Genomic DNA, 27127 nt, shown 5'->3' on the forward strand with positions numbered 1-27127 from the left:
ATGCAATACAGTGCGCTCAGCCGAGCACACTGCATAACTCGCTCTCCGACGCAGGTTAAATAGGCGCTTATCCACCCCCTAATGCAATAGGGGGATTAGCGCCTATTTAACCCGCGTCGCACGCGGCGTGAATGTAATAGTGCTCAGCACATGCAAATGCATGTGAATGAGCCTATTACTCATTCACTCCGCATGCAAAAAAATAAATGTGCATCTCAGACGCACATTTATCGCTCAGCTATTAACGCCTGCCTGGAGCAGGCGTTAATAGCTGAGCGCAGGTAAAAGAAGTACAGAAAAGCGCAATCCCCTAATTTGGATATTGCATGGTGCCCCCCTTGCGGGCGCCATGCGCACGTTAGGAAAGCGGGCGCTGAAAAGTCTGCGCCCGCTTTCCGCGATTTATATTGCATCGGCCTCTATGTAACAAGGGCATTTTCATTTACAAGCGCTGCGCAGCCCTTGCCATGTGCTGAAGCTATCAGGAAGTAGCTCTCCTGCACCCTGCCGGTCCTGACATAACAATGCAGCTCGGCCATTCAGTGAGGCATCAGATCAAAATGCCAGTGCACTTACACGAACATGCCATTGATAAAAACAATTAGAAGCGCACATTTAACTGCTGATAAGCAAAACAATGTTTTTCGCTGGCCCAGGAACATTCTCTCTTGTCCCTCGTCATGCGTCCTGGGGCTCTATGGAATAAGGTGTGCTCAGCAGAAGGCACAGTTTTACTTGCAGTTGTCTGCACATATTTTGTGTGCAAACTGTACTCCCACTGCAGCAAGTTTTACACAAATTATGTATGCCTAAAACTGTACATATTGCCTAGTGCCCTTTGCATGGAAACCCTACGGTACTGAAGGCATGATCCCTCAATGAGGAGATGTGCGCTGGCTTAACTCATGTTTTCTTAGCATTGGAAGTTACTGCTGGTCGGAGGTGGAGTAAAGTTTCCAGCACTAGTGTCAGTCTATGAGCAGAAACAGCAGTCCTGGTACTGGGCTCTATAGTTGGGATTTATGCACAGAAAACATATTTTGCGCACACATATAGCATGGTTTCTGCACATAAATATGATCTGGGTAGAAAAATGTTTTCAGCATTGAAAGCATTTTTTCTGCAGATAAATCATATTTTTACCTGCAGAAATCATGTTTTGTGTGCACAAGATATTTCCGTGCACATAAATCCTGTCCAAGAGACTTCTCCCACCTCCTGAAATAAAAGGTGCAATCAGCCTGTGCTGAGCACACATTTTTAAGTTTGCAACACTTTAAGCTCTTGATAGCATGCCATTTACTTTCTGTATCAAGAGTTAAACTTTATTTTTTGCGTCCGCATTATGAAACCGTGTACTGAATTTCAGTGCACAGTCTTCCCACAGGGCTTATTATAATCAGCCCCTTATCTTAGCTTGTACCTGAGGTTACCACTCATGCTTAACTGAACCCTGAGAGACAGCAATCTCTTGTGAAAAAACAAAATGTATGCTTTATATGAGGGAGAAGTTGTCCGGTTGGCATTGGGGCAATGGAGAGAGAGACCCATCCTTCTCTAATGGCAAGGTTACCATTCAGAGACAAATCATCAGGCTCTACTCGTGTTACATGATCTCAGAGGCTTTTACAGACATCAATGACCAGAGGTGAGGGTCTGTGACCGGGGATTATAATTTGTACAGATGCTTGCAGAAAATACAAATAATCTGTTCAAATATACCCCCACCAAAGTGCAAGGGGAATCCGTCATCTGCCTGCCCGTTTGTTTGTTTTGACCCCCCCCCTGAAATCCACCAGACAAGCTGTGACAAACACAGTAGGCATCAGACCAGATCACAGAGAAATATTCCCCCCCCCTCCCAGCAACCTAGGTGCCCCTTTCTTTTTATTTCTCTGCTCCACTCTGAATCAACCAGCCATAGGGGAGATACAGGGGAATAAAGGGAAAGGGGCATTCAGCAGAGAGCGCTCCAGCAAGCCAATCACACGAGTCAAAACTAATTCTTGGGCCACTGGCATTGGCCTCTGCAGAGATTGGTTCCTGTGACATTTGCACTCATATATATATATATATAAGAGAGAGAGAGAGATATATATATATGTCTGTTGATATCTATAGATATTTATATTCACAAAGAACTCTTCACCACATTCGTGGTTCAGGTCTGTTCGGGAGGGCGGAGACTTCAGGAGTAGGAGAGATGAGTGCCATTGGAGATCTGAGAGGTCACACTTGTGCTCCGGGTAATTCCTGGCTCCGAGGGGCTCCCAGAGGCCGTCCGACGTAGTGGCTGGGGGCTGTTGCGAAGCATCAGGACATTAGCCCGGCCGCCCGTGGAGGAAGAAGGAGTCGAGGTAACGGAGGAAGAAGGATGGCCCCAGGCAGTGGGTGGAGCTAACATGGGGGACTGGCGCCATGCATGGGGGGTTCCACTGCTCTGAACCCCATGGCTCCAGTGCGAGCCACTCCGGGGCACGGGGCGGGAAGGCCAAGGTTGTGGAGGAGCAGAGTACCCCTGGTTGAAGGCCTCAGCTGGGATGCCTGTCAGTGCCATGTTACTGAAGCCCAGCCGCATGCTCTCCGAGTCGAAGGCCTCGATCTCCCGCGCCTGGCGCTCCAGAAGACTGCGAATCCGCTCTGACCTCTCATTTTGAAGAGCCAGCATCTCCTCTTCGATCTGGGTGCGGGGGGAGGAGAGAGACAGAAGATAAGAAAGAAGAAATTAGAGAAATAAAACACAAAATAACATAACTGCTAAACTGGGTCAGGCTAAAACTCCTTCTAGTCCAGTATGGGGCTCCCTTACCCTACCGGTACTCTCCCTACAGGAACTCTCCCCTCTGTTGTCGGAGTGCACAACCCACTAGTGTGGACTGGTTTACCCAGATGAAGAGGAAGTCTCCCTTTTGAACGTTTAATGCTAGAGTTGTAGATTTCCTTAATGTCCTCCCAGGTCATTAAGTCAAATTTGATCGCACCATGATTTCTGTTGCCAGGCAAGCCCACTAGTTACCTCTTGCACCAAATCCTGCCTTCCACTAAAATTAGGTCTTAAATGGATTCCTCCTCTTATCGGTGCCTGGACTATCAGCTCCATGTAGCAGTCATTTATTTCATCTACAAACTCTCGCCGCATGGACCACATCACCCCGATTCTAAAAATACTCCACTGGCTACCCATTCGCTACAGAATTCTCTTCAAGACACTCACTATTATCCACAAAACCTTATTTCAGGAATCCTCGCTCCAACTTACCGTACCCCTCAAACCACTCTCCTCTGCAAGACCCACCAGATCTGCATACAGAGATTCCCTCCAGGTTCCCCCCCAAAAAATCCGTTCTCCACAACACCATTGGAAAACGGGCACTATCAATCGCCGGTCCGCATCACTGGAACTCTCTCCCGCCAGATCTCCGCCAGGAACATTGCCATATCACTTTCAGAAAAAAATTAAAAACTTGGCTGTTCGCCCAAGCATACCCCTGAAGAAACCGCAGAGTCACCCCCACAGTCACAGACCCCGCGGTTGCATCCTCTTTCAGCAACTCAAAAGGAACTGTTTTTCGGCTAACTGCACTTTATTTATTTATTTATTTATTAAATTTTAAATTTTGCATTTTCAGAATATAATACAATATCCATTGATTAGGAATTCAAGAGTATATAGGAAATTATAATTAAAGACAAACATAAAGGTAAATACAACTTGTATCTCTCGTATTAAGGAAACGTTGGGGAACCAAGATTAAGGAAATAGGAGCAATTAAGTATTTCTATCAAGCAATGAAAAGCTTCCCTGTAATAACAAAACTTTCCCAGAGTTTATACACTTTCAGATTTCCCATCCAAAAAGCCCCTTAATTGTCCCGGTTCTAGAAATATGTATGTTTCTTTTTGGTACTTCAGAACGCATCTGCAAGGATATTTCAGTATCATATTTGCACCACGATTTATCACCTCTGGTCTCATACGCAGGAATACTTTCCTGCGCTCCTGAGTAGATTTAACAATGTCAGGATATATCCATATATTCTGTCCATAATATTTTTCTGTTCTTTTCCTAAAGAAAAACTTTAGGGCCATATTCCTGTCATGCTCAAAGGCGAAAGAAACCAGTAGAGTTCCTCTTACTTTAATCTCTGTCTGAGATGAAAGTTCAATGATTTCAGTTAGATTCATAGACTGTTGTTCCCGTCCATCCAAATCTTCTGCTCCTAATGGCTTTCGTGAGATGATAAACGCTTTAGTAATTACAGGCATTAATTCCTTAGGAAGTTTAAGAACCACCAGCAAGTAATCCTTAAATGATTCAATAGGTGAAATTTTTTCCAACACAGGAAAATTTACTACTCTTAGATTCATAAATCTTAAGGAATTTTCAACCGATTCAAACTTTTTTTCCATCAAATTCTCAGACTTAATTAAATTAGTCTGAACCTTCTCCATAGATATTACTTTAGTTTCAATTTTCTCAATCCTTCCTTGCTGAAGTTTTGTAATATTCTCAATGTTTATTTCTTTTTTACTCAAATCTAAGAAAGCCTTGGTTAAAGATGTTATAGCAGTTTCAATAGATGTTAAAGCAGTCCATACAGACTCTAGCGTGACAACTTGAGGCTTTCTTAATACAAAAACAGTTCCAGGAATAATTTTTACCTGTGCTTCTTGTGTATCTTCAGATGTTAATTCCGGTATAGCCTTAACGGGGGTACGAGGGGAGAGAGTCATTTCTCCTACAGGAGTACTCTCGCCCAATTCAGACTGTCCTCCTCCGCGGGGTCTGTGGGATCTAGCCACCTCCTTTCTTCCCTTACAGGGCTCGGCAGATTTTCTCCTTCAGTCCCTCTTCTTCCCCGGGGCGGGGAGGGAGTCATCGGAGCCCCCGGGCTCAGCGATATCTCTTCGGCCATTGGGTTCGACCCACGCTCCAAGATCTCACCCTCGGCGGCCCTCGCTTCCGGTATCTTGGGAGTTGAGGCGAAAAAGCTCTCGATTTTTGCTTGTTGGGAATCTTCCGTTTTTTCTGAGGAAATATTTTTAAGCTTTGCTTTATGCTTAGTATGTGGCATCCCTCCAAGCAGTTCGAGACGCTGACAAACACAGCAGGAAATCCACAGAAGGTACTACGCATCAAGAGAGCTCCTCCGCCGCGTCTTACAGTTCGGCCATCTTGGTTCCCGGCTAACTGCACTTTAATATAACTTGCCTAATATTACACACGATGTAAATTTGTATATAATGCTTACCATGTAAGCACTTACGTTTCTGCTTATTTGTTCTGTTCTCCAGTTAGAAATTGTTTAACCTATCCTCTTTTCTCTAACAGCCAAGTTCCACATTCCCTGTTATAATGTAATTTCTTGCTTTCATTGTTAAAAGAAAATTATTCCTTACCTGCTAATTTTCGTTCCTGTAGTACCATGGATCAGTCCAGACAGTGGGTTATGTCCCCAATCCAGCAGATGGAGTCAGCCAAAGCTTTGAGGGGGCGTCACCAGGAGTGCTACTACCCCCTCTGCAGGAGTTCAGTATCGAGAATATCCAAGCCCGAGTAAAAACAAGAACCCCCATATTGGATCAAGTTTAATGAACGGCAACAATCAGCCGTAGAACCCTTCCCACCAACGGGTGGGGGGACAAAAGGTCAGCGTGTCAACCCCAAAACAGAACTGTGACAAAACAGGGAAGAACTGAGCAATCATGAGAGACAGAAAATACTACCGTCCCGTATGAGAAAAACCCCGTCGAGCAGGAATAGGACCCAAATGCGGTGGGCGTCTGGACTGATCCATGGTACTACAGGAACGAAAATTAGCAGGTAAGGAATAATTTTCTTTTCCCTGTACGTACCTGGATCAGTCCAGACAGTGGGATGTACCCAAGCGTCCCTAAACCGGGTGGGGTCCTGCGAGACCCGCTCGTAGAACCTGCTCACCAAAGTGTCCAAAGACCGAGGAAGCGAGGTGAAGACGATAGTGTCTGGAGAACGTGTGTAACGACTTCCAGGTGGCTGCCCTACAGATTTCTTGAGAGGAGACCGAGCGGGTCTCCGCCCAAGAGGCCGCCTGAGAGCGTGTAGAATGCGCAACAATACCGGGCGGGGGAGTCCGTCCCACCCCAATGTAGGAAGCGGCAATGCCAGCCTTCAACCATCTGGCAATGGTCGTCTTCGTGGCCTGAGCTCCCTTCCGAGGGCCGGACCAGAGGACGAAGAGATGGTCAGAAGTCCGGAAATCATTCGTAGCCTCCAGATAGAGGTGCAGGGTGCGCTTGACGTCCAGAAGCCGGAGAGACCTCGGTTCCGAGGAGGAGAAGGAAGGGAGCTCCACCGTCTGATTCACATGGAACGCGGACACCACCTTCGGGAGAAAGGAGGGAACAGTGCGAATCGAAACCCCGGAGTCCGAGAACCGGAGGTAGGGTTCCCTGCACGACAGGGCCTGCAGCTCCGAGATGCGCCGAGCGGAGCAGATAGCCACCAGAAACACCGTCTTGAGAGTGAGATCCTTGATCGTCGCATTCCGCAGTGGTTCAAACGGAGGTCCAGACATGGCCCGTAGCACCAGGTTGAGACTCCAGGAAGGACAAGGATTCCGCACCGGAGGCCGCATGTGTTTGACCCCTTTGAGAAAACGGAGAATATCCGGGTGTTGTAGCCGGGATCCCCCGTCCCGCAGGAGCGAGCCAAGGGCGGCCACCTGAACCCGGAGAGAGTTGTATGCAAGCCCCTTGTCCACCCCTGCTTGCAGGAACTGAAGTATCTGAGGAACCGAAGCCTCAGCGGGACTCGTGTTCAGGCCGGCACACCACAGCTCGAACACCTTCCAGACTCGCACATAGGCTACCGACGTCGAAGTCTTCCGAGAACGCAGCAGTGTTGAGACTACCGCCTCCTGGTAGCCCCGGCGCCGGAGGCGGCGCCTCTCAAAAGCCAGGCCGCAAGACAGAAGAGTTCTGCCTGGTCGAAAAATACCGGGCCTTGGTGAAGGAGGCGGGGGAGATGTCCTAGACGGATGGGTCCGTCGATCACCAGTTGGATCAGGTCCGCAAACCAAGGTCGTCTTGGCCACTCCGGGGCGACGAAGATCACCGGTCCCTGGTGGGCCTCTACGCGGCGGAGTAGTCTTCCCACCAGTGGCCACGGCGGGAACGCGTAAAGGAGCAGGTTGGCCGGCCACGGGAGTACGAGAGCGTCCACGCCCTCCGCTCCCCGCTCTCTCCGGCGGCTGAAGAACCGGGGAGCCTTGGTGTTTCGTGCGGACGCCATAAGGTCGAGGTGGGGGGATCCCCACCGCCGAACGAGCAGCTGCATCGCCTCGTCGGAGAGGGACCATTCCCCGGGGTCCAAAAACTGACGGCTGAGGTAATCGGCCTGGATGTTGTCCACGCCCGCGATGTGCGAGGCCGCCAGACGGGCCAGATGCCGCTCCGCCCACTGCATCAGCATCTCTGTTTCGAGCGCGACCTGCGGACTGCGGGTGCCGCCCTGCCGGTTGATATAGGCCACCGTTGTCGCATTGTCCGATAAAATCCTGACCTCCCGGTTCTGGAGGAGAGGCAGGAAGTGCTGGAGCGCTAATCTGACCGCTCTGGTCTCCAGTAGATTGATGGACCACTTTGATTCCTCCGAGGACCATGTTCCTTGCGGGGCGCTGCGGTCGCAGACCGCTCCCCAGCCTACAAGACTGGCGTCGGTGGTTACCACGACCCAATTTGGCAGATCGAGAGACACGCCGCGGGCCAAATTCTCCGGATTCATCCACCAGGTCAGACTGTTTCTGGCAAACAGCGGTAGGGGAAGGAGCACCTGGTAGTCCTGCGAAAGCGGCTTCCAGCGGGATAGAAGCGCTCTCTGTAGAGGCCTGAGGTGCGCAAATGCCCAAGGGACCATGTCGATGGTGGAACCCATCACCCCTAGGAGCTGCAGGTAGTCCCAGGAGGTGGGAACCGATAACGCAGAAAACCGTTGTATGTGTTCCCGTAGAGCTTGCGCCTTGTCCTGGCGTAGAAAGACCGCGCCCACACGGGTGTCGAAGGTCGCCCCCAGGAAATCCAAGCGCTGCGAGGGCACCAGGGAGCTCTTGGAAAAGTTCACCACCCATCCTAGGGACTGCAGAAACTCTATGACTCTGGCCACCGCCTCCTGTCCATGCCGAAAAGACTTCGCTCGAATGAGCCAATCGTCCAGGTAAGGATGAACTAGGATCCCCTCCTTCCGCAAGGCAGCCGCTACCACCACCATGATCTTGGTGAAAGTGCGCGGAGCCGTTGCCAGCCCGAACGGGAGAGCCACAAACTGGAAATGTTGATCCAGGATCTTGAACCGTAGCAGACAATGATGCTCCCGGCGAATGGGGATGTGGAGGTAGGCCTCCGTCAGGTCCAAGGAGGCCAGGAATTCCCCCCGATGCACCGCCGCGATCACGGACCGCAGCGTTTCCATGCGGAACCGAACCACCCGAAGTGATTTGTTGACTTCTTTCAAGTCCAGAATGGGCCGGTAGGAACCGTCCTTCTTTGGCACCACGAAGTAGATGGAATAATGGCCCGAGCCCACCTCTCCGAAGGGCACGGGCGCAATGGCGCCTATCTCCCAAAGTCTGTCCAGGGTCAACTGCACCGCCTGTCGCTTGGTGTCCGAGCCGCAAGGGGAGAATATGAACCGTCCCTTTGGAGCGCGTACAAACTCCAACGCGTAACCTTGTCCGATGGTGTCCAAGACCCACTGATCCGAGGTGATTCGCGCCCACTCCTCGTAGAAGAACGCCAGTCGCCCCCCGATCCTGGGGACGGCGGAGTGGGCGAGCTGAACATCATTGCGAGGACTTGGGCGGAGGTTGTCCAGCTGCGGGGGCGGGACGCGCGGGGCGGCGCCTGCGAAAGGAGCGAGACCAGGGCTGAGACCTGGGGGCAGAGGGCCTGGTTGCCGCCGGTCTGTAGTTCCGGTAGCGCCGTTGCGCCCTGGCTCTGGTCCGAGAGGACGGAAAAGTCCTGGTGGAACGATACCTGTCCTCCGGCAGGCGATGAACCACATTTTCCCCCAGCGTCTTGATGATTTGATCCAAATCCTCCCCGAACAGGAACTTGCCCCTGAAGGGCAGGGAGCCCAGGCTCGACTTGGAGGATGTGTCCGCCGCCCAGTTGCGGAGCCATAGAAGGCGCCGTGCCGCTACCACCGAGGCCATGGAGCGGGCGAGGACCCGAAACAGGTCATAGGAGGCGTCAGCGCCATAAGCAACCGCCGCTTCCAGTCTATCCGCCTGGGCGGCCTCCCCAGCCGGTAGGACCTGAGAGGTGAGCAGTTGTTGAACCCAGAGAAGGCTGGCCCGCTGAACCAGCGAGCTACACATCACCGCCCGCAAGCCTACCGCGGAGACCTCGAAGACCCGCTTGAGGAAGACCTCCAACTTGCGATCTTGTGCGTCTCGTAAGGCCGCATCCCCTGTCACTGGGATGGTTGTCCTCTTCGTGACCGCTGTCACCGCGGAGTCCACTTTCGGTACCTTGATGAGATCGAGAAAATCGTCCGGCAGTGGGTAGAGCCTCTCCATGGTCCGGCTGCCCTTGAAGGAAGCTTCCGGGGCATCCCACTCCCCGGTGAGAAGCTGGAGGAAAGAATCATGAATGGGAAAAGCCCGAGCCCTCGGCCTCCGGGCTGCCAAGACCGGATCCCCCTTCCTAGAGGAAGTGACCACAGCGGGCGCTACGGGCGCGGGCGGCTCCGGTGGTGGATCGAGGTCCAACTCCTTAATAACCTGTGGCAGGAGGTCCTCCAGCTCTTCCCTCTGGAACAGACGCAGCGTGTGCGGATCATCACCTTCTGAAGTGGAGTCCCCTTGACCCGGGTCTGCCGGATCCGATCCAGGGGAACCTGGTCCTGTGCCCGCAGTCCCCGAGCTTCCCGGGAGCCGGGCGCGAGCGGGAGGGAGGGGGGCCCCCACACCCGCCGGAGCGGGGGGGGCCGGGGGAGGCAGAGGGGCCCCCGCAGGTAGGGAGGGCCGCGGTATCTTGTGTGGAGGAGGCCCCGTGGGAGGCTCAAGGCTCTGCAGATATGCCGTGTGCAGCAAAAGTATAAACTCTGGGGAAAACCCCTGTCTCCCGGAGGGGGGCTCCGAGGGGGGGGCCCCCGGTGGGACTGTCTCCGGGTCCGATTCGGGGAGTAAATGTGGCGGGGACTCCCCCGCATCCCCGGTCCCAAGCGCCGTCTGTTCCCCTTCAGGGGGTGCAGAGTGTAAAATGGCCGCCGTTCCCGCCAGGAATGGGGGAGGGGCCGGCCCCCGCCGCCCGGGCAGACCTGCTAAGCGGGGGAAATCGATGAGGGGCCGCGAGGTGCCCTCCCCCCCCGGGGAGACACCTCGCACAAATGCCCTCCCTCGAGATCCGCGAGCCCAGCTCGCCGCAAGCAGAGCAGCGCTCTGGCTGCGGCATCGGGGCTGAGCAGGAAAAACAGGCCCGGCAGAATAAACCACCCGGCAGAGCCTCGGGGGGGGCCGAGAACGGGAGCGCCGCTGCGGGAGGGGGCCCGGACGGCCTGCACAACCCGAAAGGAAGAAAAACGGCACCGCGGGGGGGCCTCCTGGCCGCGCGACCCGCCGACGACGCTCTCCCTGCCTGCCTCTGCAGCCCACGAGGAGCCGCGAAAATGGCCGCGGGCAAGGGAGAGAAAACGCAGAGGGGCCGGTCCTAATGTCCTCCGCGAGCCCCTCCGTCGAAGATCAGCTGCAAGCAAGGAGAAAAGTAAAGGCAAAACAACACTTACCTACCCCGCTCGCAAGGAGAGAAGAAGAAGAGAGAGCAAGACAAACACCGAGGGAAGCCACGCCTCCCAATTAGAGCCCTCTAAACTTTTTTTTTTTTTTTTTTTTAAACAAACTTGATCCAAAAAGAAGTAGGCAGAGAGAAAAGCAAATCAGAGAAGAAATACAAGAACTGCCTGAGGTAATCGGGAGCAACCCGGATTCACTACTCGCATCTGCTGGAGTCAGAAGATACTGAACTCCTGCAGAGGGGGTAGTAGCACTCCTGGTGACGCCCCCTCAAAGCTTTGGCTGACTCCATCTGCTGGATTGGGGACATAACCCACTGTCTGGACTGATCCAGGTACGTACAGGGAACTGTTTTTTTTCCCTAGTTCATTGTAAACCGGTACGATAAGACCTGGTCTTGAGCATCGGTATATTAAAAGAATTTAAATAAATAAATAAATAAATCTAGGAACTTTACCTCCCTAGCATATCCTGGTGTTACATTTACCCAGTCAATACTGGGATAATTGAAATCTCCTTTTATTACTGTGCTGACAAATTTATTAGCTTCCCTCATCTCTGTTAGCATTTCATTGTCAGTCTGTTCATTTTGGCCAGGTGGACGGCCAATGAATAAAAGCTGCAAATCCCCAACCAAAGCTGTACTCAAAATGAATCTTGAGCCTTATTCAAATGATTTCAAAGAATTCAAAAACGCATCACCCCCCCCCCCCCCGCATACATCCCATCCTCCATTCCGCCCCCCCCCCCCCACCCATCCTATGCTTACCTTCAATCAATCCTTATACCCAAATTATGTCACCAAGTCATAATGTATATATGTTATATGCTATAATTTTATTTTTTTCCATGTATATTTGTTATAATTGTTACCACGTTATAATTGTTATCATGTTATAATGTAAAATAGGGCGGACCTCGCCCTATTCCCTCAGTTACCTGTAAACCGATGTGATATATCTATCGAATGTCGGTATATAAAAGAAAATAAATAAATAAAATAAATAAACTTCTGAGAAGTAAAAACCCTTAGGCATCTAGGCTGAATGGATTGCTTTCTTTATCCACCTTGCTATTGAAGCCTTCAAAGGCACTTCTCTCTTCTTGTCTATCAAAGAGGACAAATCAGTAGTCTGATTTTCTAAAGGACTCATCACCATCAGGTACCATAGGAAGACCCTGTAAACATCCAACTAGCAGAGTTCCTCAGACTCATGGTGTGAAGGCTCCTTTCTGAAAGAAGGAAGAATGGATGCTGATTGATATGAAACCAACACCATCTGTGGTAGAAAGAAAGTGCCATACAAAAATCAAGACTGCCTCTCCTGATAACAGTAAATATGGTTCCCTGCATGAGGGGGCCTGCAAATTTGACATCCATCACAAAAATTAAATCCTTGATTGATGCTCCATTTACAGGCTCAAAAGGAGACTTGATCAAAGGCTTCAGCACTAAATTCATTTCCTAGGAGGGGATGGTCAGATATGTTTTACCAATCCCAGGTTATGTGAAATCTCCAGATGAGCTGACAGCAGCAACCCTTGAAAACACCCTCTAACACATGCTAAGGCCATTACCTGAAACAGGGAGATTATCTGAGAAAGCCAATTGTTTATCTGCTTGTGATGTGAATTCCTCAGAGATTTTTTTTTTTAAAGTACATTTGAAAAAATTGCCTTAGAAGCACAGATATACAGGAAAGCAAAAACTGAGTAAACCTTAGTCCAGGGAATGCTGACTGCAGAACCTTCATCTGCTGATAAGTTGGACTAGATGGGAAAGAACTCAAATAAAAAAAAATTCTTAAAGGGTTAAACTGTTATTGGCTGTATATATTGTGTGTGAGTTTTTAATGTAATATTTGTTTACAAGGGTAAAGAACTGTGTGTTTTTAGGGATAAGAGACTAGAAATTGTCTTTTTTTTTGCATAGAATTTCTTGTCTTTTAATCTTTCTTTCTCTCCAGACTGCAGGTTTTACACCCTCTACCATCTGCTGGAGACTAGAAATACTGAGAGACTGCAGGTGGCACACTGGATTATGTACAGTGTCAGTGAATCTTTCTCTGTCTCCATCTGCTGGCAGGGAGGCAAAACCCAGGAGTTTGGATCAAACTGGGTACGTACAGGAAAAGTGAGTCTGCAAAGGTCACTTACTTGGACTTCCAGTTATGCTGTGCTAGCGTGTAGATGCGGTAACCTCGAGCTCCCTGCCCCGTGTGTTTTAAACTAACCTAGCCTCTAGCAATTTGTGAGCTTTCATCACCTGCAATGGCCAAAAAGACAGCTAAGAAGTCCCTGCCAATGATGTGGGGTAAGCAAATCAGCTTTAGATAAAACAGCCTATAACGAAGAAGCTACTTCGGATGAAGAAGCTATGGCGGATGGGGCACTTCCGGTGGACATCATGGAGGCCGTAAAGAGAGCAATTAATCAGCTCGGCGATAAAATTCATGCGAGTCTGGATGCTAAGTGAATTGGTCGTCAACTGCATGTCTCAAGTGGTTTCCACCGTTGGGAAAGCCACGGCACGGCTGGATATGCTCACCAAACGAATGGACGAGATGGAAATGTCTCTTACAAGTACGAGACAGCGCTTGGAAGTCCTGGAAAGAGCACATGAGAGGACGGTGGGGCAACATGAGAACCCCGAAAACAGGAGCCGGCGCAATAATTTGCGGATCATCAGGGTCCCTGAAAGGGCAGAAGGAGCAGATGCAGTGGCCTTTTTTTCCTCATGGCTCCCAGCCCTAGTTAAAACTGAATTCAAAGGGGGCAAAGTAAAGCTTGACCGCACGCACCGTGCCTTAGCCCCAGTGCCCAAAGCAAACGAACACCCCAGAGCACTAATAATCTGGGTGCATAATTTTCTTGACAAGTGCCAGCTTATGGAGGCGAGACGGCAACAGCAGGAGCTGCGGTATCAAGGGGCAAGAAATTTTATTTTTCAAGACTTCTCCGCTGAGGTTCAGAGGCATCGGATGGCCTTTATTGAAGGGAAGAGTGAATTGCGCAACTTGGGATTGAAATATGCTATGTTATACCCAGCTAAGTTGAAGGTGCTCCATGATGGCAAGTCAACTATCTGTGACTCGGTGCAGGCAGTGCAGAACCTCCTCCAGGATCAGAGCAAAGCGGCGGCTGCCCCCTCTTAAACTGCAGTACAACTTCATTGCACGCTTGATATCTTTTTCCTTGTTCTTGAAATGAGCGTGAACTCCCTCCACCCCTGGGTCCTCTATCCCTTTCTTTGGGCCTGGGGATTCGGAGACCCGCTCTCACATAGCTTTGATCATATTACTGCTAGAGGCTAGGAATTCCTTTTGTATTTATTTCTTTTTCTGCATCTTTCTGTTTCCCTCACCCTTTCCCCTCTCCCCTTTTTATTTTTCTCCCATACAAACATTTTTTGGGGCGGGGCAGCGGGACTCGGGATTCAGTCTACCTATGGACCATGTTTTTTCATGGGTTGGGATGGAGGGCAGGGGGAGGGGTGGTGGGAATGCCCAGATATTGGCTTGTTTCCTGTTCACGATGGATCAGATATTTTTGCTGCGACTGTCCAGAGCTCCGGGCTCTTTGTTGTGGTGGAGATGCATCATGGTCCTATGCCTGACAAGCCCAACCGATTGGAAGTTTCTTTCGAAGAACTGACGAGTCTTGGTGGTCTGGCAGAATGTTATTCCTGGTCACTTTGACAGACTGTGGGACTTTTTTTGGACAGTTGCGGCATGTTGGACTTGGTGGGGGGGGGGGGGCCTTCTTATGTTGGGAGGGGAATCCTACGGTTTCATCTGAGAGAACGAGGCAGGTCCCAGGTTTCCCCCCATCTATTTTGGTTCTCTGTCTTTGGGGGGCAGTTAAAGGGATGGGGGCAGTTTTTGAGATTGGATCACCTAAAGCGCTCTCTGTTTTGGTTCCAGATGTGCATTTAGATAAGATAGGGTTATGGTTTTTCATGGGGTGGAGGTTATGGACTCTGGTTGGGGACTGGGGGGTGTCCCCTGAGGGTTTTCTTTAGCTCTTTTTTAAAGGCACTGTTGGATGCAGGCAGAGACCGATCATGCATGTGGCCAGGGTACAACAATTTCATATGGCATCCTAATTCTGGCCAATTCCCTCTGAATTTAATCTCCCTTAATGTTCGAGGCTTGGGATCCCCAATTAAACAGAGATGAGTTCTCACATATCTGAAAAAGAGAAAGGCTCATATCATGCTTCTTCAGGAAACTCACATGATGGACATGGAACATGCTAAGCTAGCCCGTGACTGGGTAGGGAGGGTGGAGTACGCCTCTTTTATGTTCAATATATTTATTAAGTGATACAAAGAATAAAATTCACAATAGTAACAATCAAAGGGATATAGCCAACAAACATCGGCAAAGAATACATATCGATCAAGCAACCCAAACATTTGATCACTTGTTTTCCTGTGGAATATTCATACCTTCTTCCCCCTCCCATCGCTGCAACCATTCGTAGAGGAATCTTCAATTGGACATCCATTGAGAAAGTGGAATCCTAGGTGCAGTGGTCTTGTGCACCTCCGGACTCTTCAGATCTATCCATGTGAATGAGACAAGGAGCAGCATTCCCTCCCCCTGCTAATTCCCAAGGAGTACGCCTCTTTTAATTCTAAGAGTAGACGGGTTTGTGTCCTCATTCCCAAATCAGTTCCACTGGGTGTACACAAAGTGCAGTCTGATAAAGAGGGCAGATACGTACTATTAGAATGTTCGCTACAAGGAGCGCACTTCGTACTAGCCAATGTTTATGGTCTTAATGTGCGACAACCAGATTTTTATACTGACTTCGGAACAGTGGTTGAAGCCTTCTCAGCTTACCCCATTATTATAGGTGGTGACTGGAATGAATGTTTAGATTCTAGAGCAGACAGATCTTCAGGTGGACAGATGGACTAATTAGCAGATACCCTATAGGCTACAATGGTTCGCTTGGGACTGCAAGATGTTTGGAGGGAACAAAACCAGCCAGGGAGAGACTTCACTTTTTACTCCCCCAGTCATCAATCTTATAGCTGCATAGACTTTTTCCTCTGTTCGTGTGAGTTGATGGGCAAGGTTGGCCTGGCGGATATACTGCCCCGCTCTCTCTCTGACAATAACCAGATTTGGTTACCAATAACATCGGCCTTGTGCTCTCCCTCGGGCAAGAATTGGCATTTAAACACCTCTCTGTTTGATCAAGCGATAAGAGTTTTTTTGAGATAAACGATTCAGGGGACTATTCCCCAATACTACTATGGGAGACTAAAAGCAGTGTCAAGGGGATGCATTATTAGCTTTGCTTCCCATTGTAAAAAAGAGAAGCTCCGAAGAGAGCAGTCATTAGAGCAGAGACTTGGTTATTTACAATGCGCACATCAATGTACTGGGTCACACCGCATTTATCGGGCGCTGGCGAAATGCAGAGCTAGGCTGAGTGAATTGCAATCGGAAGTTGTGAAAAGGGCGGTATGCTATGCTAGGTTACACTATTACGAACACGGGAAAAAAGCTGGTGTGATGTTGGTTCTTTTATTGAGATGGAGGTGCCAACAGACCCTGATCATTAAGATTCAAGACCAAATGGAGCATTTTGTTTACACTGATGAGGCCATAAATACCCGATTCAAAGATTTCTTTGCCTCCCTCTATTCGGCAGAGGGGTGAGCCTCGGCTGAAGAGGTTGAGGCATACTTGGCAGACCTAGAGGTCCTGGCCTTAACAAAGGTGCAGAAAGATAGGTTGATCGCTCCGATCACTATACAAGGTAGGCAGGAAGCTATTATGTCATGCCCAACTAAAAAAAGTCCCGGGCCAGATGGGTATCCCGCAGACTTTTACAAATGTTTTTTGGAGGAGTTAACGGGTCCATTAAAAATGGTTTCTAACTTTTTACAGCAACATCCAGAGCAATCTGGTATGCTAACTGATGCCAATACCATATTGCTGCTTAAGCCGGGAAAGGAGGCTAATACATATCTATCTATTTCTTTATTAAATGCTGAATTCAAGGTCCTGGCTAAGATATTGCAATTGAGATTGGAGTCCTGTTTAAGGTCCTTGATAAGATATGATCAGACAGGATTCATTAAAGGCCGGTCCTTGGTCGATAACACTTGGCAGTTATTTGATTTGCTTGCAGTGGCTAAACGGGACAAATTGGCCGGCCTAGTTATTAGTCTAGATGCAGAGAAGGCCTTCGACAGATTGCAGTGGCCTTTTTTATTTGCTGCTCTCTGGAAATATGGCTTTCCTGACCCGTTCTGCGACTGGATCCGGGTCTTGTATGATCATCCTAATGGGCTAATGTCAGACCACTTTCCTATTCAGAAGGGCACATGGCAGGGATGTCCCTTGTCACCACTGCTTTTCGTCTGAGGGCCAATAGGGGAATTTCGGTTATTCTGGTAGGAGACAAAATGCACCTCATTTCCTTATATGCAGAGGATGTCTTACTGTTCCTTACCAACCCAGAGAGATCTGGACCTCGGTTGTTAGCTGAACTTACGGCCTTTAGTCAAGTGGCAGGATACAAAATTAATTATCATAAGTCTGAGATCTTTCCCATTGGATCCAGTAGGGTCAATGATGTCCCTCTCTATTTTGCTCCCTTCAAAAAGACACAGTCCCACTTTAAATATTTGGGAATTGTAATACCTCAAAACATCACAGACTTATATCGACTCAACTATGCACCCATTTTCACCAAAATACAAGACTTGCAGAACTGGGACCCTCTTTATCTTTCCTGGGGGAGACATATTAATGTGATCAAAATGAACATCTTACCCCAACTGCTTTATTTATTCCAACACATACCATGCTTCCTTCCCCAAAGTTTCTTTACCACAGTGAACAGCATGCTTATAGCCTTTTTATGGAGAGGCAAACTGGAGAGAATTAAGCTTCGTACCCTATGCAGGCCAAAAGAGTGGGCGGGGGCATGGCCTTCCCAGATATACAAGTATATTTTTGGGCTGCCTGCTTAAAGGAGATTTTCTCTTGGTTATATCAGGACCAAAGGGTACCCTGGCTACCCAGAGAGAGATCTTTAGCCAGGGAAATTACCCTCACATCCCTTATCACTTCCTCTTTGACTTCACAAGGCAGGCGAACGTGCTGAATTTATCCCTCCATTGCATACATTATAAAAGTTTGGCGAGCAGTGTGTAAGGGGCAGGGCATTGGGGTGCAGGAGCCGGCAGCCTTCTCCCCTCTGTGGAAGAACCCATCTCTATCCATCTATACTTACAGCATGGCAGCTAAGCAGTGGTGGGAGGTGGACTTTTGTGTGCATAAATGACTTATATGAAGGGGATCAATTACGCTCATTCGAGAATATTCAGGATGAATTCGATGTGCCTGATCACTCCCAGGTCCACTATGAACATCTGCTTGTAGCCATACACCAGAAACAACAGGAGGGGTGGTTATGGTCAAGACCCTCGCCGGTTGAAACAGCTTTTGCTGGGGGTCAGGTCAGATGAAAAGCTTGTACTGTGCTTTATAGAGAGATTATGCAAACACACCTGAACCGCACCCCTACCTTAAGAGTGGAACTTAGCTGGGCCACTGATTTGGGTGTGCAATTTGATTCTAAAAAATGGAGACTTATATGGCGCCAGGCGCACCGTTCATCCTTGTGTGCTAAACATACAACGTTGTTAACCCGGTTGTTAATGCAAATTTACCGATATCCCTTGTTCTATGGTAAATTTGATAACACAGCATTTCCTCTTTGTTGGCAGGTCTGTGGGCAAGAGGGGTCATATCTACACGTTTGGTGGACCTGCCCATGTGTCTCAGCCTTTTGGCAAAGAATCAGACGTCTAACTGAACAAATAGTGGGCACCTCAGTGGTCTTCACACCAGTCCTATGTTTTATGGGCTACTGGGAAGACCAACGTCTGGGTAGATTTCAGAAACGATTGGTGCAACAGCTTTTACATGCTGCTCTCCTTTCAATTGCACTGAAATGAAAATCTGTATCTACCTTGGGGCTGTGGAGGACTCAATTACATGAGGTGGCACTGTTAGAAAAATTAACATATATGTTACAGGACAAAGAACTGTTATATGTTGTCTGTCTCCAATCGAAACTTGTAAACAGTTGTGATGGCGACCCCGAACGATGGTATATAAAACTCAATAAATATGCTAGAATATGGGAACCTTATTGGAAATTCTATTGCTCTTAATAACTTGTTACTTTAATGGGAAGTTACCACCTCCTTATTAACGTATAAGGGAGATTTTTCTTTTTTCATCTTTGTATAATGGTCTTGTCTGTTCTCCACCAGTGTCCATTGTTAACTAAACTAATAAATAAAAAGTTACAAAAAAAAAAAAAAAGGCCACTTACTTGATCTGAAAAGGTGTGTGAACTGGTTCATGGGCAACTAGTCACTAGTTTGATTCCCACCCAACCCAGTCACTTTTTTGTTTTACAGATTACCACCCCCCACCACAGTTAAGAAGAAAATCTTCAAAATAAAAGTCAAATAGTGATTCAGAACAACACACCTAACCCTGATTTTAGTGATTGACTAATTTTAGTGTTGTTGCTGGCTATTCATAAACTCAAATTTCACAGTACTGAGATTTTATTAGTGCCTAGTCTTGATATAGTTCGTCATAGCTTCGACTGTAGAACTTTTGCTAATTTTTTAGTCATTTTCAGTCTTTGATACTATAGATCATACCATTTTGCTTTCATGCTTGTCAGAGATTGAGATAACTGGGCCAGAAGTTTCCTGATTTTCTTCATAAATTAAAACAGTTGTCAACAGATTAAATTCAATGGTCTAACCTCGTCATGCTACTCAGTTGGCCAGAAGGAACCCCACTGCACCAAGATGTTACACAATATAAGTGATGCCCACCCTTAGTTCCAGATGGGCCTACAATAAGATGTGAGATACCCACCCTCTGCTCTAGCAGTGCTCGGCGGATGGACACCCGTTGCTCTAGGTCCTTGATTTCCCTCTCGTGCTGCGCCTCTGTATGGATCTTTATCTTGCTCTGGTAAGCATTGAGGAGCTCCAGCTCCTGCTGCAGTTGCATCCTCAGCACCTGGTACTCAGCCTCCTGCGTCTCATCCAGCCGCAGCTGTGAAGGGCAGAAGAGGAGATGGGAGACTCAGTGGCGTGGCAAACAAGTAATAACCTCAGGTCTTTTAATGGAAAGGACTTTGACTATCTATGGTTCTCACCTAATGGAGAAATTACTTACCTGATAATTTTGTTTTCCTTAGTGTAGACAGATGGACTCAGGATCAATGGGTTATATGCTCCCCTACTAGCAAATGGAGATGAAGTCAGGTTTCAAATCTGTTGTCACTCTAGATACACCCCTGAAGTGACCTCAGCCCTTCAGTATTCTCTTCAAAAGCCATTGTGGATATACTACTGAAAAACTTGATTAGAACTTGATTAAATGGATAATCATAACTGTACACAACCAAACGCTGAATCTCAGAAAGATTATAGATGCCCTGATCTAGGGATTGGGCAACGGCTTACCCGTAATCTCTTGGAATTGATATTAATTTCACAGGCGATTCCTTGGCACCATTCTTGGGCAGCCGTGGGCAGGATGCTGAGCCCATCTGTCTACACTAAGGAAAATGAAATTATTAGGTTAGTAATTTCTCTATTTCCTAGCATGGAGCCAGATGGACACAGAGCCAAAGGGATGTACAAAAGCTACTACAGATTGGGGCGGGAGGCTACCCACGGTCTGGTTAACACTGCCCTTGCAAAGGCTGCATCCTCTCAGGCCTGAACATCCAGGCGATAGAACCTGGAGAAGGTGAGTAAGGAGGACCATGTTGCTGCTCGGCAGATGTCGACGGGAGACAGCAAGTTTCCACCTGGGAGACTGCCTGAGCCCTAGTGGAATGAGCTTTAATCTGAAAGGGTAATGGCTTTCCTGCCTCCACATAAGCTCCCGTGACCACTGCTTGATCCAGCAAGCTATGGTAGCCTGCAAAGTTGGTTTGCCCTGCCTCCTTCCACCATGAAGAACAAACAGGCAGTCCCATCTTGTAGACAGGTTCTGAAACTTCCAAATACTGCACCAAAAGCCTACTGATGTTTAAATGGCGGAGGAGGCGATATTCTTCTGCGTCCTTGCCTATCTAGGGATGGCAACAAAATGGACTGATTCAAATGAAACGCCGAAACTACCTTGGGCAAGAAGGATGGAACGGTATGAAGGTGTAACGCTCCTGGAGTCATCCTAAGGAATGGACTCGACAATGCCTGTAGTTCAGAGATGCAACGAGTCGAGCACATAGCCTCCAGGAACACTGTTTTCAGGGTTGACAAGCACAAGGAAAGACTGTGCAGCAGCCAAAGGAGAGCCCTGCCAAAAACTCCAACACTAGATTAAGATTCCACAAGGGAACCAGCCACCATAGGGGTGGCCGGAGGTGCTTTACCCCTTTCAGAAAACAGGCCATGTCCGGATGAGCCAACAGGCAGGTTCCATTCACCTCGCCCCTGAAACAGGAGAGAGCCGCTACCTGGACATTCAAGGAGTTAAGGGTCAATCCTTTATTCAAGCTATCCTGTAAAAATTCCAGAATTAGTGGGATTTTGACCGTCCAAGGGGAAACACCACATTCCTCGCACCAGGTCTCAAACACTCTCCAGACCCACACATACGCTAAAGATGTAGAGAACTTCTATGCATGGAACAAAGTAGCAATTACTGCTGCCAAATATCCATGCTTCATCAGGTGAGCCCTCTCAATGGCCAAACGTAAGACAGAATAGTCGAATCCTCGTGAAGGACCGTCCCTGCTGAAGCATGTCCCTGTGCGGTCGGAGGCACAAGGGCGTCTCCACCAGGAGTCTCTGCATGTCCGCATACCACGAATGCCTGTGCCAATCTGCAGTTACTAGTAGGATTAATCCCCCTGTGGCGCTCGATTCTGCAAATGAACCTGCCCAGCAGGGGCCACAGAGGGAAAGTGTAGAGCAAGTCCTCTTCTGGCCAGGTCTGAACGAGAGGGTCGATCCCCTGGGACCACTGATCTCTTCTGTGACTGAAGAATCTGAGAACCTTCACATTGTGAGATACAGCCAGCAGGTCGATGGATGGGAAGCCCCAGTGATCTACCACCATCTGAAAGGCTTTGGATGACAACACCCACTCTCCTGGGTCCAGACTCTCCCTGCTCAGAAAGTCTGCTCCGACGTCTTTTCCTGTGACTTGGGAGGCCGAGATCATCTGTAAATATGTTTCTGTCCACACTATAAGGAGATCTATCTCCTGTGACACTTGCTGGCTTTTGGTTCCCCCCCCGGTGGTTGATGTAGGCTACTGCTGTTGCATTGTCCAACATTACTGGACTGCTTAACCCTGGAGTATGTGGCTAAATTGTAGACACGCCAATCTGACTGCCCGGGCTTCCAGGTGGTTTATGTTCCAGAGCACCCCTTCCTTGGTCCAATGCCCCTGGGCCAACAGTTCTTGACAGTGAGCTCTCCAGCCCAAAGGCTCGTATCTGTCATGAGGACCAGCCAGTTTGGCAGGGACAGGGTTACACCCTTGCCCAGGTAAGCTTCCAGCAGCCACCACTAGAGCCAAGAACATACTTCCAATGGTAGGAGGCGGTGAATAGAATAGTCTTGAGAGAGAGGATTCCAATGTGACCGCAGAGAGCGTTGAAGTGGTCGCATGCGTGTACTACCTTCAAGGCTGATGCTATCAAACAGAGGACCTGAAGATAGCTCCACACCTTCAAGTGTACCGTGTTCGTCAACCAACGCACTTGGAACATCAACTTCCTTATCCGTGGGTGTGGGAGGACGACCTTGCCGTGCTTGGTGTCGAACTGTACGGGTTTGAGATTGCTTTTGTCCAAGTTTACGACCCAATCGAGTTCCTGAAGTAGGGAGGTCACTCTGCCAGTCACCTGGAGACTCTCTTCCACAGACTTTGCCTGAATCAACCAGTCGTCCAGTCGGGTGCACCAGGATTTCCTTTTTTCTCAGTGCAGCCACTACAACCACCATAATCTTGGAAAATGCTCTGGGGGCTGTGGCCAGGGTGAAGGGCAGCACCCGGAACTGATAATGGCGACCCAGTATCACAAAACATAGGAAACTATGTTCTTGCCGGATTGGAATATAACGGTAGGTCTCAGAAAGGTCCAGGGAGTTAATAACTCTCTCGGTTGTACGGCCATTATCACGTAGCACAGAGTTTCCATGCGGAAATGAATTATTCGTAGATGTCTGTTGATACTCTTGAGGTCCAGGATGGGGCGAAAAGAGCCCTCCTTCTTGGGTATGATGAAATAGATAGAATAATGCCCCGTACTTTCCTGGGGCGCAGGTACTGGAATTATAGCCCTCAACCTGAGGAGCCTTACCAAGGTAGACTCCATTGCCTGCTTTTTGTGCTGGGAGTGGCAAGGAGACATCATGAACATGCCCCGAGGAATGCTGAGAAACTCCAACACTAATCCTTCTTGAATGACATCCAGTACCCATTTGTCCGAAGTGATCTCAACCCTCCACTGGTAGAAGAACAGTTGACCCCTTATCTCCTCGTTCAGCGGGTAGGCTGGCAAAGCTTCATGGGGGGGGGGCGGTTCAGGATGAACCTGAACCTGCCCCTCCCTTGGGCTGTCGACACTGAAAGGACTGAGACCTCCCAAAGGACAGAGACCTCTGAAATGTCGAGTTTCTGTAGGGCCGAAAGCATTGGGAGCCCTTGGATCGACCCCTCATGGGCGAGGGATGCTGTAACTGCTTTCTCTTATCTTCTAGTAGCCGGGGCACTGGAGAATTCCCCCATTTACTGGACAGCTTTTCCAATTCACTTCCAAAGAGGAGTGATCCCTTAAAGGGCATCTTTGTGAGCTTTGCATTAGAGGTTGCATCTGCTGACAAATTTCACAGCCATAGCTGTCTTCTGGCCACTATTACTGACGCCACTCCTCTGGCCAAGGTACGGACTAGGTCAGAGTCCGCGTCAGCTAAAAAGGCAGAGGTGGGCTCCATAACCTCTCTGGAATTCACCCGAGTCATCCACCTCCCAAGAGAGGAGCAGGCACGAACGAGCTACCAGGGTACAACAAGAAGCAATCTGTAAGGCCATTGCTATTGTGTCAAAGGCTTGTTTAAGGATGGACTCCATTCGCCTATCTTGTGCATCCTTCAAGACCACTCCTCTCTCCACTGGGATAGTTGTTCACTTCGAGATGGCACAGACCAGCACATCCACATTAGGAAAACAGACATTCTCTCGCTGCTAGATCCAGTGAGTACAGAGCTTTTATGCTCATCCCCCTTTAAAACTCGCTTCAGGGGTGTCCCATTCCAGGACAATCAAATTCTGGATGGCTTCCAGCACTGGAAAATAGAAGAGGCTTTCCATAGAGACACCAGAATGGGATTCTTCTTTGGTTCTGTCAGAGTCCACCGCAGGAACTCCCAGCATCTTTAGGGTCTGGGAAACCAGGGCCAGCAATTCATCTCTATGGAAAACAAACACATAACATAGTCCAATATGGCTCTAAATCTGGTGGGATTTACCCATCTTCCAAGGAATCTGGATCCCCTTCTTCGTCCGTGCTTTCTGGGTCCCTGCCAGGGATAACCTTGTTGAGGTGAGGCATGTCTCGAGTTCTGCCGATAGGGCTGGGAGATGGAGGCCTTACTGGCTGGGGTTCCGTCTGAATAGGAGCAAGTGAAGCAGACTGCGCCTGTACGAAGGCTTGACAGCCTTGAAAAAATTCCACCTGAGAGAAGGCAGCCAGGTCCATGCCTAGCCCAGGAAGTACTGGGGTAGGTGCCGCTGGATTTCCTTCTCCCATGGAAGACATAGCCCTGGGATTACTCAGATCCGGGGTACTTCCGGTTAAGGTTGTGGCTGACCCATCCTCAGATTGGGAGGAGCTAGGCTTAGTAAATGTCTGGGGAGGCTGACACTCCCTGGGCTTCCTCACAGTGCTGACATAAGAAAGAATCCAGGTCAGACTGTGTAGCCCTAATATTACAAGCAGTGTAGAGAGAATGGCACTTTGCTGCTGGAGCCATTAGGAATGGTAACTGTGTTCAGCTGGCTCATGCTTAAAGATTTTGTGCGCACAGATTTCGGGTGCCTACGTGGGCCGTGGCGAGGTGCACGCACAGCCTGTGTGCCCGTAAATTCTGCGCCTTGAGAGTTGTACATGTACGTATTCGCGTGATGTTGTGATGCACGGCATCATGCACACAGCACATGCGCCAAACTGGCACACACCACGCATACCGACACTCTATGGTGGGCAATATAAAATGCACAAAAACGCATGCAAGATGGCACTGCCGCGGCCTACTGAGCCTAAAGCGGGGCATAGCCGTCCAGGGGGGCTACTCAACCCGCTTCCCCTTACCCCAAACAGGATTGGGAACGACATCGGTACGGTGTGCCGAGCAAGATCGGAGGAAGTCTTACGGAAACCCCTCTGTCTCTGAATTGGGAGGAATCCTCTTCTCTGGGTTGTTTTTTTTTTGTTTTGTTTGTTTTTTGTTTTTTTTACTTACCTGGGCTCAGTGCTTACTGGCTAAGAAGAGACGGTCTCTGGCTGCGGTGGGAGAGGGCTTTGGCTATCACCACTGCACTCGGCTTCCTGCACCCACTGCCTTTCAGCTGCTTCAGCAGCAAAGTCCACACCGGTAACAGGCTATCTGACCAAGGCACACCTCTGAGGGATCTTGGAAATCACCTCAGGAAATCTCAACTGGGAGAAGGACCTTTAGGTTTCACCACAAGAGAGCGGGGCTCAATCATTTTCCAATTTAAAAGTAAAATTTCTTCTTCTAAAGGGTACAGCGATCCCAATAGGGAAAGCACATCCACATTTGTTGGGAGACTAAGAGATAGTGAAGGGGTGAAGTCATTGCAGGGGTGTATCTAGAGTGATGTCAGCTTTGAAACCGGACTCCATCTCCATCTGTTAGCAGGGGAGCATATAACCCATTGGTCCTGAGTCCATCTGGCTACCCGCTAGGAAAGTGATGCTACGAAGTCATTATATAACAAATAAGAGCTCAAGGCTGCATTATCAGAATTTGCTGTCATAGAGCTTGACTTCCACCCTCAAATAGAAAAAAATACAAATAAGAGGGGAAAAAAGACAGAAGGAGAATCAGAAATACTAACACTGTATTTCTTGTTGTACACTACCCGAAGCTTCACAGATAGATGGTATAAAATGTGGCATATAAATAAAAAGACAGACAGTAAGAAAGACAATAAGACTTGAGGGGTAAACAAGCAAAAAAAGGAAGAAGCAAAGATGACAGAAGTTAAAAAGACATAATACCCACACACAAATAGAAAAGGGACTACCACTTACATTCATTCTCATATTGATGCTATTCCCTACTGCTTGACCAAAATTGAAGGACACAGACATGAAAATAGAGAGCTAAGGAGGAGAGAGGATATACCGCCTGTGTGGAGAGCATCTCATTGATGCTGTGGTCATATTGTTCAGCCAGGATGGCCAGCTTCCTCGTCTGCTCGTCCTTGAGTCGCTTCAGGATGGCCTTGTGCTCACTCTTGGGTGTGGTCTCCAGCAGATGGTTCCTTAGCGCTTTGTACTGCCGTGTCTGAATCTTGCATGTGTCCTGGAACTGCTTCTTGATCTGGAGCTCCTTGGACTGTGTGAGGGAAATAGGAGGGAAGAGCAAAGATTGGTAAGTAAGCAGGAGAAAGGATGTATGGGCAGAAAATGTGGGAGTTAGGAAAGAGAGAAACAGATTGTGGGGGTGTAAGAAGAAAAACAAGACACAGCAAGATGGCAGAGGAAAGAAGACAAAAGTGAAGGTGAGGGAAAGACAAGATGGACAGTGATAGGGGAAGAAAAAAGTGGAAGGCCATGCATAAGAGGAAGAGTGTGTGCAGAGAGGTAAAGAGAAAGAAAAAGGGGGTGGGAAAGAAATATATAAGGCAGGTTCAATGAGAAATTGAGAGGAAGATGAGCACCATGGCATAAGATGAAAAGAAATACATTTAAAATATATGTGATGGAAGGCATAAGAAAATCATGCCGGGGGGGGGGGGGGGGGGGGGGGGAACATGGAAACAGGGAGAAGCACATGAGAACATATGCCAAAGAGAAAGCAGGACCGTGACACACAAATAAGGTACAAAAGAGAAACCACAAAGTTTAGAAAAGAAAAGTACAAAGCAGAGGAAAGAAAGGGAGAAAAATGCAGGTTGCAAATGAAGAGGAGAAAAGATTGGAAAGACACAAGAGAAAAAATAGGTAAGTGAGAAAGGAGATTCTCAAAGTTATAATAAAACAAATGCTTAAAATGTTTTAAATACTTCCCAAGTCCA

The 27127-nt window shown here is 48.6% G+C and overlaps 1 protein-coding gene across 1 annotated transcript in view; it reads right to left on the reverse strand.

Moving 5' to 3' along the window:
• Nucleotides 1–296: 296 nt before the first annotated feature.
• The window catches only part of TAOK2 (TAO kinase 2), a 150316-nt gene continuing 123485 nt past the window's right edge, over nt 297–27127 (reverse strand). The window contains exons 18-20 of the mRNA XM_029606969.1: nt 26233–26445; nt 19706–19888; nt 297–2680 (exon numbers count right to left, since the gene is read on the reverse strand). Coding sequence (XP_029462829.1) covers nt 2189–2680; nt 19706–19888; nt 26233–26445 — 888 coding nt within the window. The 3' untranslated portion in view covers nt 297–2188. The remainder of the gene's footprint in view (nt 2681–19705; nt 19889–26232; nt 26446–27127) is intronic.

Source organism: Rhinatrema bivittatum, chromosome 6 (genome assembly GCF_901001135.1).
Source record: "Rhinatrema bivittatum chromosome 6, aRhiBiv1.1, whole genome shotgun sequence".
Lineage (NCBI taxonomy): Eukaryota > Metazoa > Chordata > Amphibia > Gymnophiona > Rhinatrematidae > Rhinatrema > Rhinatrema bivittatum.